This window comes from Neofelis nebulosa, chromosome 10 (assembly GCF_028018385.1).
Source record: "Neofelis nebulosa isolate mNeoNeb1 chromosome 10, mNeoNeb1.pri, whole genome shotgun sequence".
Taxonomy (NCBI): Eukaryota; Metazoa; Chordata; class Mammalia; order Carnivora; family Felidae; genus Neofelis; species Neofelis nebulosa.
This window is the reverse complement of record NC_080791.1, coordinates 102,635,272-102,650,881: the sequence shown is the minus strand read 5'-3', so window position 1 is coordinate 102,650,881 and position 15,610 is coordinate 102,635,272. Positions and strand designations below refer to the sequence as shown.

At 50.7% G+C, this 15,610-nt stretch overlaps 1 protein-coding gene across 2 annotated transcripts; it reads left to right on the top strand.

Annotated features, from left to right (window-relative positions):
- The first annotated feature begins 623 nt into the window (after positions 1 to 623).
- UBE2L6 (ubiquitin conjugating enzyme E2 L6) lies at positions 624 to 15,380 on the top strand. Of its 2 annotated transcripts, XM_058689041.1 has the most exons (4): positions 624 to 772; positions 5,198 to 5,293; positions 12,419 to 12,605; positions 14,653 to 15,380. In XM_058689041.1, the coding sequence occupies exons 1-4, from the start codon at positions 746 to 748 to the stop codon at positions 14,802 to 14,804; spliced, it is 462 nt and encodes a 153-aa protein (XP_058545024.1). In that variant the 5' UTR covers positions 624 to 745; the 3' UTR covers positions 14,805 to 15,380. The 2 variants fall into 2 exon arrangements, with proteins under 2 accessions (XP_058545024.1, XP_058545025.1); XM_058689042.1 differs by lacking the exon at positions 5,198 to 5,293 and having other exon boundaries at positions 641 to 772.
- The last annotated feature ends 230 nt before the right edge of the window (positions 15,381 to 15,610 follow it).

Here is a 15,610-nt window from a genome sequence, read left to right as displayed (position 1 = left end):
CCCAACAGCGCGAGGACTGGGTCCGCCAGCGCCCCCTTGCGGTGCTCTGCACCAAGCCGCCACCTGGGAGAAGCGTCCCCGCGGTCCCATCGGTGAACGCTGGACACCACAAAGGACCCGAGCTGCCAGGGAAGGGGGCCCCTGGAGGGGATGTCGTCCGCGCCACCCCCCACCCATTTTTAGAGACGGACACTGGGCCCAGGGCGGGGAAGTAGCTCGTCCAGAAGGCCCCGGGAATGCGCTCCAGCGGCTCAGGGCGGCGGTCTGACGGCGGAGGCGTCGGGCGACCTGCGACCGGGCTGCGCTGGCACCTCAAGCAGTCCGTGCTGACTCACGTAAAGGGTGTCCCGGCGGCGGCATGGAAGCGCCGGTGGGGATGCCGGGCCACGCGTGACCTCCGGCGGCGGAGCTACATCTAGAACCCGGATGGACGCACCGGCGCCGCGCCCCCCGGGGGCTCGCCGCCCGGTACACGGCGCCCCCCAGCGGGCGCGAGGGACAAGCAACGCCGCGCGCTCCCGGGCCCGCCGCGTCCCCGGCCGCGCGCGCGCGCGGGTCCCGGGAGCCCAGCCCTCCGCGCGGGCAGGCGGGAACCCGAGTCCTCTGCGCCGCGGGGGCGTGGCTGGGGGCGTGGCGCTGGGGGGCGTGGCTGGGGGCGGTGCGCTCCGAGTCCGCTAGCCGGCCGAGGTCCTGTTGCTGCGCTCGGAAGCCCCCGCGCCCGGAAGCCCCCACGCTCGGTCCCGAGATGTCTGCCAGCAAGCGGGTGGCGAAGGTAAGGAGGTCGGGCGACCCCTCTCTCGCGGCTCCTCTCGCCTCCCGTGACCTGCTCCTTGCATCCCTCCCCCGGCTTTCCAAGCGCGGTTATTTGTCCATATTACCGCCGCTTGGCCCGGAGGAGGAGCAGGTCTTCGAGAGGGGCAGGAGATGGAGTCTGAGGAAGCGGGGGCGTATGGAGCGGAGCTGTCCCTGGCGCCTTGGGCTGCGCTGGGGATGCGGATGGTTCCTCCCGAATTGGTTTCGGTTTCTTTTCTCCTACAAGAAACTTGTGATAATAATCGCTTGCTTGTCACTGAGGTGCTGGAAAGGTTCCAGGAGCCAGGCGCTCTGCTGGAGTGGAGGGGGTTAGGGACAGAGATAACCAGAAGAAGGTCTTTGCCTTGGAGTAGCTCATGCCCCGCCCTTAATTGGGTACCTATGTTTCTAGAGTCCCGACCAGTATGGGGTGTTGAGTAGGAATCGGGAACAAAGTTCCCTGGGTATTCTTGGGGGGAAAAGATGCCAAGGCGCAGCTGGCAGGTGTCCCGGAGTAGGTGGTGCGCACTCATTCCTTCTACAAATGTTGTCGAATGCCTGTTATGTGCTGGCTCCTGTTCTAGGAAGTAGGGAAGCAGAGATGAGCAAAAATCCACCCTCCCTTTGAGCTTTCTTTCCAGTTAGGGACACAATTTGAAATGAGGTCTGGAAGGATGGGAAGGGTCAAACTCCCCAGGATGTGGGAAAACCCAGGGTGTTTGAAGGGGTGTAGCCGGGAGGTGGGCACAGGTGGGGAAGGAAGAGAGGTCAGGTGAAATGGGTCTGACATGCCCCAGACTTTGAATCTCTTGGAAGTGCCCTTCCAGTATGCAGAGTGGGAAGAGGGTTAAGGGGGTGAAGAGGGCTGCCTTCTCCTCTCCGCCTTTGAGAGTTAGAGAGTCTCAGGTTGGAACACAGAGCAGGCCCAATCCAGAAGAACTGAAATCCGGAGGTTGGCAACAAAGTGGGGCAAAGGGTCTCTCTAGCCAAGTGGGAAAGAACTAGGAGCCGGTATTTATCACACTGGCACCACTAAGTGCCTGGCCATTTACGTTAGCTCATCAGATTCTCACAGCAACCCTGTGAGAGAAGCCGTATACCCCCATTTTACAGATGAAGAAGTGGAGGCTCAGAGAGAATAACTCGATTGTCCAGGGTCACCCAGTAAGGAGTGATGAGACTGGGACAGGAGTCCAGGTTGGTAGGGCTCCAACCTGCACGCCCTTCCAGTGGCCTCTTTACTTTTATTTTCTATTTCTCTGAGTCAGGTGATTTCCTAATAGGCCTCAAGAAAGAGCTGAGTGTCCTAGGTTGGGTTTCACATCCTCAGGCTTGCAGAATCTTTTGGCAGAACTCATTTATAACAGAAAAGTCCCAAGGGGCACCTGGGTGGCTCAGTTGGTCGAGCATCCAACTTTGGCTCAGGTCACGATCTTGCGGTTCGTGAGTTTGAGCCTGATGTCGGGCTCTTTGCCGACAGCTCAGAGCCTGGATCCTGCTTTGGATTCTGTGTCTCCCTCTCTCTCTGCTCCTCCCCCACTCATGCTCTGTCTCTCTCTGTCTCTCAAAAATAAATAAACATTAAAAAAAAAAAAAAGAAACGAAATGTTCTAAATGATCTCAGTTACAGTGAAGTCAGGAAAGTGTCCATTCCACAGCTTCTCTATTTGACCTAGAACTACATTCTTGCCAGAGTCATAGATGATCCTGGAGCTAGGACTCATGGTAGCAAATAGAGTGAAAAATAAATGAGGGGTCAGAAGCGCCTGGGTGGCTCAGTTGGTTAAGCACCTGACTTTGGCTTAGGTCATAATCTCAGGGCTCGTGAATTTGAGCCCTATGTCAAGCTCTGTGCTGACAGCTCAGAGCCTGGAGCCTGCTTCAGAGTCTGTATCTCCCTCTCTCTCTGCCCCTTCCCCTGCTTGCACTCTGTCTCACTCTCAAAAATATGTAAACATTAAAAAAAATTAAAAAAAAATTTTTTTTTAACCTTTATTTATTTTTGAGACAGAGAGAAACAGAGCATGAACGGGGGAGGGGCAGAGAGAGGGAGACACAGAATCGGAAGCAGGCTCCAGGCTCTGAGCTGTCAGCCCAGAGCCCGACGCGGGGCTTGAACTCACGGAGTGCGAGATCATGACCTGAGCCGAAGTCGGACGCTTAACCGACTGAGCCACCCACGCGCCCCCCCCAAAAAATTTTAATATTATAAATGAGGGGTCAGAGACTGTGCAGAAGGCACAAGAAGCAGTTTTTTGTTATGAATAGAGAGTATGAGCTAGCTAAGAGAGAGGAGATGGGGCCAGGGTTGTGTTTATATGTTGGGGGTTCAGAGAAAGTTCACGTGGTCCACAGTATGAAAAGCCCCTCCCAAACTGTGAACTGGTTTTGAGCCACCTTTGTTTATACCACAGTTTCCCAGCCTCGTTACTGTTGACATCTGGGGCTGGCTAATTCTTTGTAAGATGTTTGTTGGCATCCCTGGCCTCAACCCACTAGATGCTGGCATCACTCCCCCAATGTGTGACAACCAGAAATGTTCTAGGGGTGCCTGGTAGCTCAGTCGGTTAAGCGTTCCGACTCTTGATCTCAGCTCAGGTCTTTTTTTTTTTTTAATTTATTTTTAAGAGAGAGAGAGCACAAGTGCACATGTGCATGAGCGGGGGAGGGGCAGGAGAGGGGGAGAGAGAGAATCCCAAGCAGGTTCTGCAATGCCAACACAGAGCCTGACCGGGGGCTCCATCCCATGAACCATCAGATCATGGCCCCAACCAAAATCAAGAGTCAGATGCTTAACTGACTGAGCCACCCAGGCGCCCCATCAGCTCAGGTCTTGAGCTCAGAGTCATGAGTTCAAGCCCTGCATTGGGCTCTGCACTGGCTGTGAAGCCTACTTTAAAAAAAAAAAAAAAAAGCCTAGCCATTGCCTAGTGTCCGCTGGGGGTGTGGGATCAAACTGCCCCCAGTTGAAAACCAATGGTTTATACCCATTTGCTGTTCCAGAGGCATATGACCTTGCCCTTGAATGTCTTCTTATCTGTTATTGTTATTGTTTTGTTTTCAAAGAAAAAAAAAAGTCTGTTGACCTCCGAAGAGGAGACAGGTTCCTTGGTCGATGTGTTTGAGAAGTTCTGCATGCTGTGGGTGCACAGCTTGGAGATTTGTGATGCACAATAGCACATTGAAGGCTCTGGGAAGTCCTGCAGTAAAGGAATCTGTTTAGCTTTGTGCTTTCCGATGTACTTGACCGTGGAACCCTTTTCCATCAATAACTTTTTTTTTTTTTTTTTTTTTTTTTATTTTTTTTTTAAAAATTTTTTTTTCAACGTTTTTTATTTATTTTTGGGACAGAGAGAGACAGAGCATGAACGGGGGAGGGGCAGAGAGAGAGGGAGACACAGAATCGGAAACAGGCTCCAGGCTCCGAGCTGTCAGCACAGAGCCCGACGCGGGGCTCGAACTCACGGACCACGAGATCGTGACCTGGCTGAAGTCGGCCGCTTAACCGACTGCGCCACCCAGGCGCCCCACCATCAATAACTATTGAGCTTGCATGGAACACACTGTATCTTTGCTCTGACCCGGCCTCTGCCTTGGTGCCTGTCCCCTTCCCTGCATGGCCTGGCACAGTGGCGCCCTCTGTGAAACCTTCCCGCTCCCCTGTCCTCTTCCCTATTATGTGTCCGTACCCGTTATTCACATAGTCACATGCACCTTTCTGCCATCACTCCAGCAAAGTTCTCGAGGGCTGGGCCCTTCTTACTCAAGTGTCGCTAGAGGATGCTCCGTAAAGGGCTGTAGGGAGAATCCGCTGATGTCCGGGTATCTGGGCTACCTCTCTAGGGGACGGAGTGAGTCACTCCTTGTCCCCTTGTTTCTCTGCGTGATGTGTTTCTCTGCTGCAGTCTGCCTGAACCATCTTCCTTCCCCAGGCCTGGTCTGGAGGACTTTGTCTTTGCTGTCCACTCTGAGCACTGTAAGGGCCTGTCGTCATGCCAGACACGCAGTGCATGCCGTGAGAAGAAGGGAGGGAGGGAGGGAGAGAGTTAGGACCTTTCAGGAAGACAGCAAGATGACAGAGGTCAGGTGGTATCTTGGTTTCAGGAGGAAAGGCTCTGAAGAGAGTTTACTCCCAAGTGGTAACATCTGGAAGCAGCGATCTGCACCTTCCTCCCACCCAGTACCTACAGAGCTTGGTGAGCCTGAAGTTGGATAAGTCACTTAAAGCACATAGCTCTGTGCCTGACACATTCTGAGTACTCAGTAGTTGAGGGCTCTGACTTCGCCGGCTTCTGCCCCTGAGGGTGTCCTTTTTGAAACTTGGGACAGCTCGCTGCTGGGACAGGGAGGTGGGGGGCTGAAGTAGGGGAGACCGGCAAGCTGCTCACTGATGCATCCCCTGCAGGAGCTGGAGAGTCTCCAGGCAAAGCTTCCCCGGTACCTACGGAACCTGTTCAGCCATGATGCCGATGTCCTGGTGTGGCACGCCCTCCTCCTGCCTGTGAGTGTCGCCGGGGATCATGGCCTTTGATTAGGGTGACAGGCCAAAGCCATGGGCAGGGAGGCTGAGGACTGGGTGAGAACTTCCGCTGTCGTGGAGTCCTTTTTGTAACTGGAGGTCAGTCGTTGGTAGAGGAGGTCTCTGGACTGATTGCTTCTGAGGTCAGAGCAGACCGATGAAGAGGTTAAAAGATTTTTGGATCTGGTAGGAGAGCCTGTCCTCAAACCGGTAGTCACCAAGCCCACCAAGAAGCTACAACAGACAAACAGCATCAAAAGAAGAAAGAAAAGATCTCTTGGATCTCTGTCAGAGGCTGGGGATAAAGTTTCTGTTCGTAGTTGGTAGAATTTGCTCCTTCAAACCCAAAGTGTATTTTGTTTTCTTTTAAAGGTCATATTCCTGGGGTGTCGGGGTGGCTCAGTTGGTTGAGTGTCCGAGTCTTGATTTCGGCTGAGGGCATGATCTCACGGTTTATGGGTTTGAGCCTCACACAGGACTCTCTGCTGACAGTGCAGAGCCTGCTTGGGCTTCTCTATCTCTCCCTCTCTCTCTGCCTCTCCTCTACGCACACTCTCTATCTCCAAATAAATAAGTAAATTTTTAAAAAAATTAATGTTTTTTTTAAATTGATAGTCTTTTTAAAAAATTATGTTTAATGTGTATTTATTTTTGAGAGAGGGAGAGAGAGCATGAGTGGGCGGGGGGAGGAGAGAGAGACGGAGACACAGAATCCGAAGCAGCGTCCAGGCTCTGAGCTTCAGCACGGAGCCCGACGCGGGGCTCGAACTCACAAACCACGAGATCATGACCTGAGCCAAAGTTGGATGCTTAACCAACTGAGCCACCCAGGCGTCCCCCAAAAATAAATTTAAAGATCATATTTCAGACAACTATTTCTTTTTTATTCTAGCATAGTTAACCTACAGTGGTATATTAGTTCCAGATGTACAATAATATAATGACCGGACAACTGTTGTTACATATGGCGATGTAGATAACTCATCTTTACCATTCTGATTTGTCTCCATTTATTAGATCTCTCTCAGTAAAATCTCCCCCTGAAAATAATATTCTAGTGGACCAATCTGCATGCAGGATTTCTCTTTTATTACTAATAGACTGAAGATCTTTTCTATGGGAGAGTCATCTATACATCTTTAGTTACATGGACATAAAAATTAAAACAGTGAAACTTGTCATTAGCTCTTTGGAAGATAAAAAGAACCATTCATTTGATTATTTAGGATTTGGTCTTTTTACTGACAGTGCAATGGCCTGGATTGTGCCCTCTTCTCTTTCAACCGGCCTGTAGTCCTGAAAAATAGGGAAAGGCTTGACTCGGGGCAACATACAAACCTCGGTTGTTTCCAGTGGGCAGCTAGGTTGAAGCAATCCGTTTACCTGGCTTGGAGTGAGGACAGCTGCTCTGGGCCTCAGAGGCCAGAGGAAGAAGGTGCTAGAAGGTGCTCCAGGGACTGATTAGATGCCCCAGGGAGGCTAGCTCTGAGGTGGATGAGAGTAAAGGTGGAGGAGGGGTGAGAAGGCAGAAGGTGGGCGACAGGGACACCTGGGGGACGTCACATTTCAGAGAATACTGTGAAATCACAGTCGGCAAGACCAAGGTGGGGCGTCTTCTGGTCTGAGCACAATTCCAGCGTGTGGAGGGGTGTCTCTGCCCCACCTCCAAGCAATTCTTAGGACACCAGCTGGGTGTCCTACTATTAAAAACAATATTTTTAGAATTTTTAAAATGTTTTATTTATTTTTCAGAGAGAGAGACAGAGTATGAGCAGGGGAGGGGCAGAGAGAGAGAGGGAGACAGAAGCACAGAGCCCGATACGGGGCTCAAACCTGTGAACCACGAGATCATGACCTGAGCCGAAGTTGGACGCTTCACCAACTGAGCCACCCAGGCGCCCTCCCAAAAACATGTTTTAATGCTTATTTATTCAGAGAGAGGCAGAGAGTGCAAACAGGGGAGGAACAGAGAGAGAAGGAGAGAGAGAATCCCAAGCAAGTCCCGCACTGCAAGCACAGAGCCCAACTTGGAGCTTGAACCCACCAACCATGAGATCATGACCTGAGCTGAAATCAAGAGTCGGATGCTTAACCAGCTGAGCCACCCAGGTGCCCCTGGATGTCCTGTGTCCTACTATTTAACTCACTTCTGACTCCATCTACCCTGGAGATAGCATCGGATCCCACAGATTAAAGGCTGGGTTCCACATGACTGTCCCTTCTACACATCCTCCCCCTCCTCCCCTCAGATGTCAGTCCCAAGTCCCGGTTGCTTCTGACTGAATGGTTATAAATCAGAGGCTCCCATGACCCCTTCTTCAGGTTCACTTAATTTGCTAGGGCGGCTCACAGAACTCAGAAGCATTTTACTTGCTAAATTGCCAGTGCAAGATGGGGGAAGGGCGCGGGGCTTCCGTGCCCTCTCTGGACACGCCATCTCCCCAAGCCAACACGCGTTCACCAGCCCAGAAGCTCTCTGAACCCTGCCCTTCTGGGTTTTCACAGAGGCTTTATTTCGTAAGCATGATTGATTAAATCTTTGGCCTTTGGTGACTGAACTCTAGCCCTTCTCCCCTCCAACCCTCTAACCCCCTGGTTGGTTCCCCCAACTATAGCCCCCCTCCTTAGGTGCTTCCAAAGCTACCTCATTAACATAACAAAAGACATTTTTGTCACTCTCAACACTTGGGATTGGGGGACCAAAGGCTGATGCAGAACAGCCAGCTAAGGGGGCCCAGAGGTGCCTGATGAAGCCGTAAAGGAGGAATGGTTGGAGGGCAGGGGAAGGAGAACCCAGACAGGTCTGTGGGATGAGCTGACAGTTTGTCCCTTAAAAGCTCAGTCTCCGTATACATGTTCACCAAGGTGGCCCCACTTGTCACCTCTTATCACGGAAGCTGACAGCGGGATGAGCTTTTGAAAGCTAATAGTAAGAGTTGCCATTCATTACCCACTGTGGACCGAGCCCTGTTTCCAGGGCATTGCCTGAGCAGTCGTACTGAGCCCTCTCAACCGCTCCGTGAGGAAGACTGACATCTTTTTAGGGTTGGGGAAATGGAGCCTGAGGCGGTTGAGGAACTTGTCACACAGAATAAGGTGGCAGGATACTGACTTTTCTATGATTTACTAATGGCTAAAATAGGATCACTTTTGAGGTTGGAAAAAAAAATTCTAGGGCTCTTAGGATATTGACGCAGAACAAAATAAGTTTATGATTAGCTTCCAATTATCAGTGCTGCCAAAATGACAAAATGACATAATAGTAGTATAACATAATAGTATTAATATAATATAATATAATATAATATAATATATAATAATATAATATAATATAATATAATATAATATAATATAATATAATATAATATAATAGTAGATGCTGATAGTGGTGAGTTTTCATAATACTTTTATCCAATGGCAGTTTTGTTGAGACTAAAAGTTCAATTCTCCACAGCTTCAGCAAAGAAGCCCCCTTCCAGTGAGACAGTTGGCCAACACCTATAAAACACCAACTCTTCTCTAAGCACTTAGCAATGAATTTTTTTTGTAAAAAAAAAAAAAAAAAAAAAGAATAAGGTGGCAGAAGAGCTGGAAGAAGAATAGCCGAGTGCTTTTTTTTAAGCCCCAAACTCAGGGGCACCTGGGTGGCTCAGTTGGCTAAGTACCTGACTCTTGATCTCGGCTTGGGTCATGATCCCACAGTTGGTGAGATCGAGCCTCACGTGGAGGTCTGCGCTGACAGTGGGGAGCCTGCTTGGGATTCTCTCTCTCTCTCCTCTCTCTCTGACTTTCGCTCTCTCTCTCTCTCTCAAATAAAGTAAACTTAAAAAAAAAATAATGAAAAATAAACCGAAAGCTTAGAAGGAAATCAGACTTTCTCAGCTGACCCTAAGGTATAGTATGAAAGCCCTCGGGGTGGCCCAGCTTCTTCATTTTACAGATGAGGATCCCGATTCCTGGAGGAGCTCAAAGCCACGTGGTGGGCTTGAGGCAGAGCTGGGGTGGGCTCCCAGGGCCCTCAAGTCCAAGGCTCCTCTGTTAAGACCCAGGAAGCCCAGCATGCAACCCTGCAGACAGGACACATGGACATTCTCCCGTCCTTTTCTGAGGCCTCATGCTCGGCTCTGTCTCCACTGCACAGGCCTTGGTCTCTTATCATCAAGAATGAAAAGCTGAGAGGAGCCTGGGTGGCTCAGTTGGTTGGGCGGCCGACTTCGGCTCAGGTCATGATCTCCCAGTCTGTGAGTTCGAGCCCCGCGTCGGGCTCTGTGCTGACGGCTCGGAGCCTGGAGCCTGTTTCGGATTCTGTGTCTCCCTCTCTCTGACCCTCCCCCATTCATGCTCTGTTTCTCTCTGTCTCAAAAATAAATAAACGTTAAAAAAAAAAAAAAAGAATGAAAAGCTGAGCCATTTTCCTTACCTGCCCTATACAGTTGCCACATCTCTTATCTCAGACACACCCAAGACCCCTATGGCTCCCCTTTGCCCTCTGCTAACTAAGAGGAGTTCTCTTAAGACTTTGACTGTGGGCTTACATCCATGTGTCCTTGTCCTGTCTTCTCAGTAACGAAGGCTCTGAAAGGATCTGGAGCTTTGGAAGCAGCCGGAAGCCCCTGGACTCTGTGCTGGGGTCACCCGAGTTCTGGGGCTCCCCCCTTCTAGGGGTGTAGACTAGTGCTCACATGTGGAGACATAGAGTTGGCAATTCTGGGTTCCCCTCCAGCACTCCCCTGGGGCCCTGGGCAAGTTACAAGACATTGAACTTGAGCTTCCTCATCTGAAAATGTAGATGCTAATAGTGGTGAGTTTTCATAATACCTACTGTATTACCTACTGACACACAGATAGTGCTTTCCATGTGCTGTTCTAAGCCCTTAACATAAATTAACTCATTTAGTTCTCACATAAGCTGTATGAAGAAGCCCATTATTGTCATAGGGAAGCACAGAGGTTAAGTTACTTGCCTAAGGTCACACAGCTAGAGTGGCAGAGCCAATATTCATACCGTGGCTCCAAAGTCCATGGAACCCCTGCCCTCTGCTGCATGGACTAATGTTTGTCAAGCTCTTAACACAAGGTGGCACAGAATAGGCACCCAGGAAAGTTTTTCAGGTTGCTCGAAGTCTGGAGGGTCTTCTACTGGCCCCTGGCTACCCCTAACCCCCAGTCACTCCAGCCCCCGAGTTCGTTCTTTCTGTAAAATTTTTTTATTATGGTAAAGTACACAATAACAATATTTACCCTTTTTATGTTTACAGTTCAGGGGCACTAACCCCATTGCATTGTTGTGCAACTGTCCCCATCACCCACCTCCAGAACGTTTTCATCTTCCCCTTCTGAAACTCTGTACCCATGAAACACTGACTCCCCATTCCCTCTCCCCCTGCCCCGCCCCATCACCTGGCATCTCATTTTCTATTTTATGGCTGTGAATCTGACTATTCCGGGTACCTCACGTAAGTGGAGTCATACAGTATTTGTTCTTTTTTCTCTAGCTTGTTTCAGTTAGCATAATGTCTTCAAAGTTCATCCATGTTGGGGCACACGTCAGAATTTCATTCCTTTTTAAGGGTGAATAATATTCCATTGTACATGTATGCCACATTTTGTTTCTGCATTCATCCATCAGTGAGTATTTGGGTTGTTAGCATGGATCCCGTGCTAATTCTGTGTTTGGATTTTTTTTTTAATTTTTTTAATCCATTTGAGAGAGAAAGACAGAGCATGAGGAGGGGAGGGACAGAGAGAGAGGGAGACACAGGATCCGAAGCAGGCTGCAGGCTCTGAGCCTGACTCGGGGCTCGAACCCACGAACCATGAGATCATGACCTGAGCCGAAGTCGGATGCTTAACCGACTGAGCCACCCAGGCGCCCCCTCTATGTTTAGATTTTTGAGGAATTGCCATATGTTTTTCCACAGTGGCCGCACCATTTTACATTCCCAAGCCCCTGACTTCTTATGATCCCCTCATTTTCTCCATTCCGCCCCCCCCCCGAGTAATGATTTCTCCCATGCTTCATTCTTCTATTGCATTCTTCTTTTGCAACATGAAGACGTTGAAGCTTAGATGGCCATTTGTGGCATCATGGACGGACCTTGAAGGCATTATGCTAAGTGAAATGAGTCAGGCAGAGAAAGACAAATTCTATATGAACTCATCTATAGATGGAATTTTTAAAAGTTTACTTATTTATTTGTTTATTTTTTTTAACGTTTATTTATTTTTGAGACAGAGAGAGGCAGAGCATGAACAGGGGAGGGGCAGAGAGAGAGGGAGACACAGAATCCGAAACAGGCTCCAGGTTCCGAGCTGTCAGCACAGAGCCCGACACGGGGCTCGAACTCACGGACCATGAGATCATGACCTGAGCCAAAGTCAGACGCTTAACCGACTGAGCCACCCAGGCGCCCCTGTTTGTTTGTTTAGAGAGCAGGGGAAGGACAGAGAGAGAGAGAGAGAGAGAGAGAGAGAGAATCCCAAGCAGGCTCTGCACTGTCAGCACAGAGCAGGATGCGGGGCTCAAACTCATGAACCATGCAGTCATGACCTGAGGCGAAACCAAGAGTTGGATGCTTAACCGACTGAGCCACCTGGGCACCCCATCTTTTCTTTTTAATTGTATCTGTGTGAGAAGACGGACGTTCGCTGAGCCCATGGTGGTAGTCATTTTACCATCGACTTACACCATCGTGTTTGTCGATTCTTTTTCAATAGAAATGGACAGAAATTAATTATCCATTGAAAAAAAAAAAGAGCTGAGATAGTCCTAGTCAAACGTGACCCCGTTTTCGAACGAGGCAGCTGAGGCCCAAAGGTGGGAGGTGGCTGGCCCACAGTTGTTGCACAGAAAGAGCCAGGGTGGGACTTTTGTGACTCCCAGGCCAGTGTTCTTTTGTGACTCCACTCATCCGCGGCTCAGTTGCCCAGTGAGTACAGGAGCCACCCGTGTCCGTTCATGGTCCCACCTGGGTGTGCCACAGAGGACTCCTCGGAGTCCAGGGGTGAGGCCGGGAGAGGGGCCGCCAGACCAAGGCCCCGGGAGGAAAACAGGCTTTTCAGAGCAGACGTGCGCTGGAACAGAGCTTCACCCCTTCTCTTGCGCAGGAGAAGCCACCCTACAACCTCAAGGCTTTCCACCTGCGCATCAACTTCCCTGAGGACTATCCGTTCAAGCCCCCTACGGTGACATTCACCACCAGGATCTACCACCCCAATGTGGGCCACAATGGAGAGGTTTGCCTGCCCATCATCAGCAAGGAGAACTGGAGTCCTTACACCAAGACCTGCCAAGGTGGGGCTGGGCCTCGCCTAACGGGAGGGTCTGATCCTGGAGGAGAGGTGATGGGACTGATTTTGAATCAGAAAACGCCCCAAAGAGGGGAGATAAAAATGGCGGGTCTCAGCTGAGCCTGTCTTCAGATAGAAGGGATGCATCCTGAGCTCCTGGGCCTGCTGACCTGGTCCTGCCTCGGCTTTCTACCTGGGCAGGTGGGACAGAGCAGCGTGGCCACGGGTCTGGGAGGGACGGGCTCTGTTGCTCTGTCTGCGGACCTTGCCGAGGTCTGCTCCTTTGCAGGTTCAGAGCCCTAAATGACAGTTGAGGGGATTGGCCCAGTAATGGCAGTACACGTGGATTAAACGCTTTCTGCCCTGTGCTAGGAGCTTCACACACTACCTTCATCCAGTCCCCCAGCAGCCCCATGCGGAGTGCTCGCATTGCCCATTGCATAGATGAGCACCGTGAGGCCTGTGGTAAGTGAAGCACTGGCCTGTGGTCGTCCCGCTGGCAAGTGGCAGAGCTGGGACTCACAGCTGGGCTTGGCTGACTCTAGACCAGCACTACCCCGCAGAACTTTCTGTAGTGATGGAAATGGTCCATGGCTGCCCTGTCCACTTCCCTAGCCTCTGCGACAGGTGGCGATGGAGCACCTGAAGTGTGGTCCTGCGACTGACCTGAATTCCTGATTGCAGTTCATTTTAATTCCTTTCAATTTAGAGATCTGCATGTGGCTAGTGGCTACTATATTGGACAGTGCATTTCTATAGAGTCCGTGAACGTCATCGGTGCGTGAACCAACTCAGGAATTCTTTTTTTTCTGTTTGTTTGTTTTTTAGTGTTTATTTAAAATTTTTTTTTAACATTTATTCATTTTTGAGAGACAGAAACAGAACATGAGTGGGGGAGGGGCAGAGAGAGAGGGAGACACAGAATCTGAAGCAGGCTCCAGGCTCTGAGCTGTCAGCACAGAGCCCGACGTGGGGCTCGAACCCACGAACTGTGAGATCACAACCAGAGCCGAAGTTGGACGGTTAACCAACTGAGCCACTCAGGTGCCCCTGGACCAGCTCAGGAGTTCTTAGCCTTAGAAACAAGGTCCCCGGGGGGCAGGGGGTGGGGAGGAGGAGTGGTTCTTGGGTGAGCTTCAGGGGGTCTGTGCAGCACTCTTAACTTAGAACTGCATGTTGGTGCATATTCACATGTGCATGTGCCTCGAGAGATGGCCCACCGCCTTCTCCTGGTTCCCAGAGCCATGTGAAAGGTTAGGAGCCACGGGGCAATAGCACTTTACAGTCTGGAGCCTCAGAACCCCTTTTCCCAAATAAAAGTTGATTTATTTGGAATCCTTTTTTTTTTTTTTTTTTTTTTTTTTTTTAATTTTTTTTTTCAACGTTTTTTTTTTTATTTTTTTTTATTTTTGGGACAGAGAGAGACAAAGCATGAACGGGGGAGGGGCAGAGAGAGAGGGAGACACAGAATCGGAAACAGGCTCCAGGCTCCGAGCCATCAGCCCAGAGCCTGACGCGGGGCTCGAACTCACGGACCGCGAGATCGTGACCTGGCTGAAGTCGGACGCTTAACCGACTGCGCCACCCAGGCGCCCCAATTATTTCATTTATTTTGAGAGAGAAAGAGAGCAAGCAGAGGAGAGGCAGAGAGAGAGGGAGAGAGAGAATCCCAAGCGGGCGACATACTGTCAGCGTGGAGCCCGACTTAGAGCTATTCGGAATCTTAATATCAAACAGAAAAACAGGGCGGCTCTTGTTGGAAACAGAAACCCCATTTATCTCATTGACCCCCACGATGAGACGTTTCTATGAAGCCATGGAACATGGTTTGAAAAGCACTGACATAGCCAGACAGGGCTTTGGGCACCGTCAGTGAGGAATGAAGGGCTTTTAATTTGGTTGTAATGTCATCATCCTAAGAAATCGACCTCCTTGGGGTCCCCCACGGAGTGAGCGTGGAGGTGCCAGGGGATCTGGGAGGGGGCTGCCATCGCCTCCTTCCCAGGATTTTTCTCTCCGTCCTGATGTCCTGACCTGGCTTCTCTCCCCAGTCTTGGAGGCCCTCAACGTGCTGGTGAACAGACCAGACCTGGGGCAGCCGGTCCGGTTGGAGCTCGCAGACCTACTGAAGCAAGATCCGGAGCTGTTCCACAGGGAGGCCAGGGAGTTCACCCTCAAGTATGGAGTCGACCGGCCCTCCTAACTGGTTCTGACCCCTCTCTTTGCCGGATCCTCTCTGTGTGACGGGCGGACATTTCATGGAAGCTGCGGGGGGCTGGGGCGCGGGGGGTGGGGTACGGCTGGAGCCTCCTCTCATTTGTTCCATGTTTTCCTTCTTAGGTAGCTAGTCATTAGCCTGTGTGTGTGTGTGTGTGTAGCATGGACCCATTCCCACGTTCACCTGGCCACAGTGTGCTTTTCCTGCTCTTTCTCTGCCCCAGAGGCAGACGAGTTCACGTTTGTGCAATTACAGGCCAGCTCTCCAGGGCTCCGTGGTCTCACAGACACAGGTCGCCTTCAGGGCAGCTGGCAGGAAATGAGCCCAGGAGCCGCCTCACATCCCCCTAGGGCCTAGGCAGAGGGGCAGGGGGGATGTGAGGAGTATGGAGGGGGGGCAGGGCACTTGGAGAGAATCATATTTACACTTGAGTGATTTGTTTATTGAGTGTTTGAAGTCAGCCAGACTGCTAATAGGTACTTCATGTCTAGATTTATGCGCGAAACCTTTCCTTTTCCCCTGATGAATCATGAAGTGAAGAATCTAATCTCTATCCAGAAATCTGACTATGTGTTTTTTTTTATAGTGTGATATTTTTTAATGTTTATTTTTGAGAGGCAGGGAGGGGCAGAGGGAGAAGGTGACAGAGATCTGAGGCTCTGTGCTGACAGCAGAGAGCCCGAAGTGGGGCTTTGAACTCACAAACTGTGACATCGTGACCTGGCCCGAAGTCAGGCGCTTAACTGACTGAGCCGCCCAGGCGTCCCTCAGGCGTCCCTGACGATATGGTT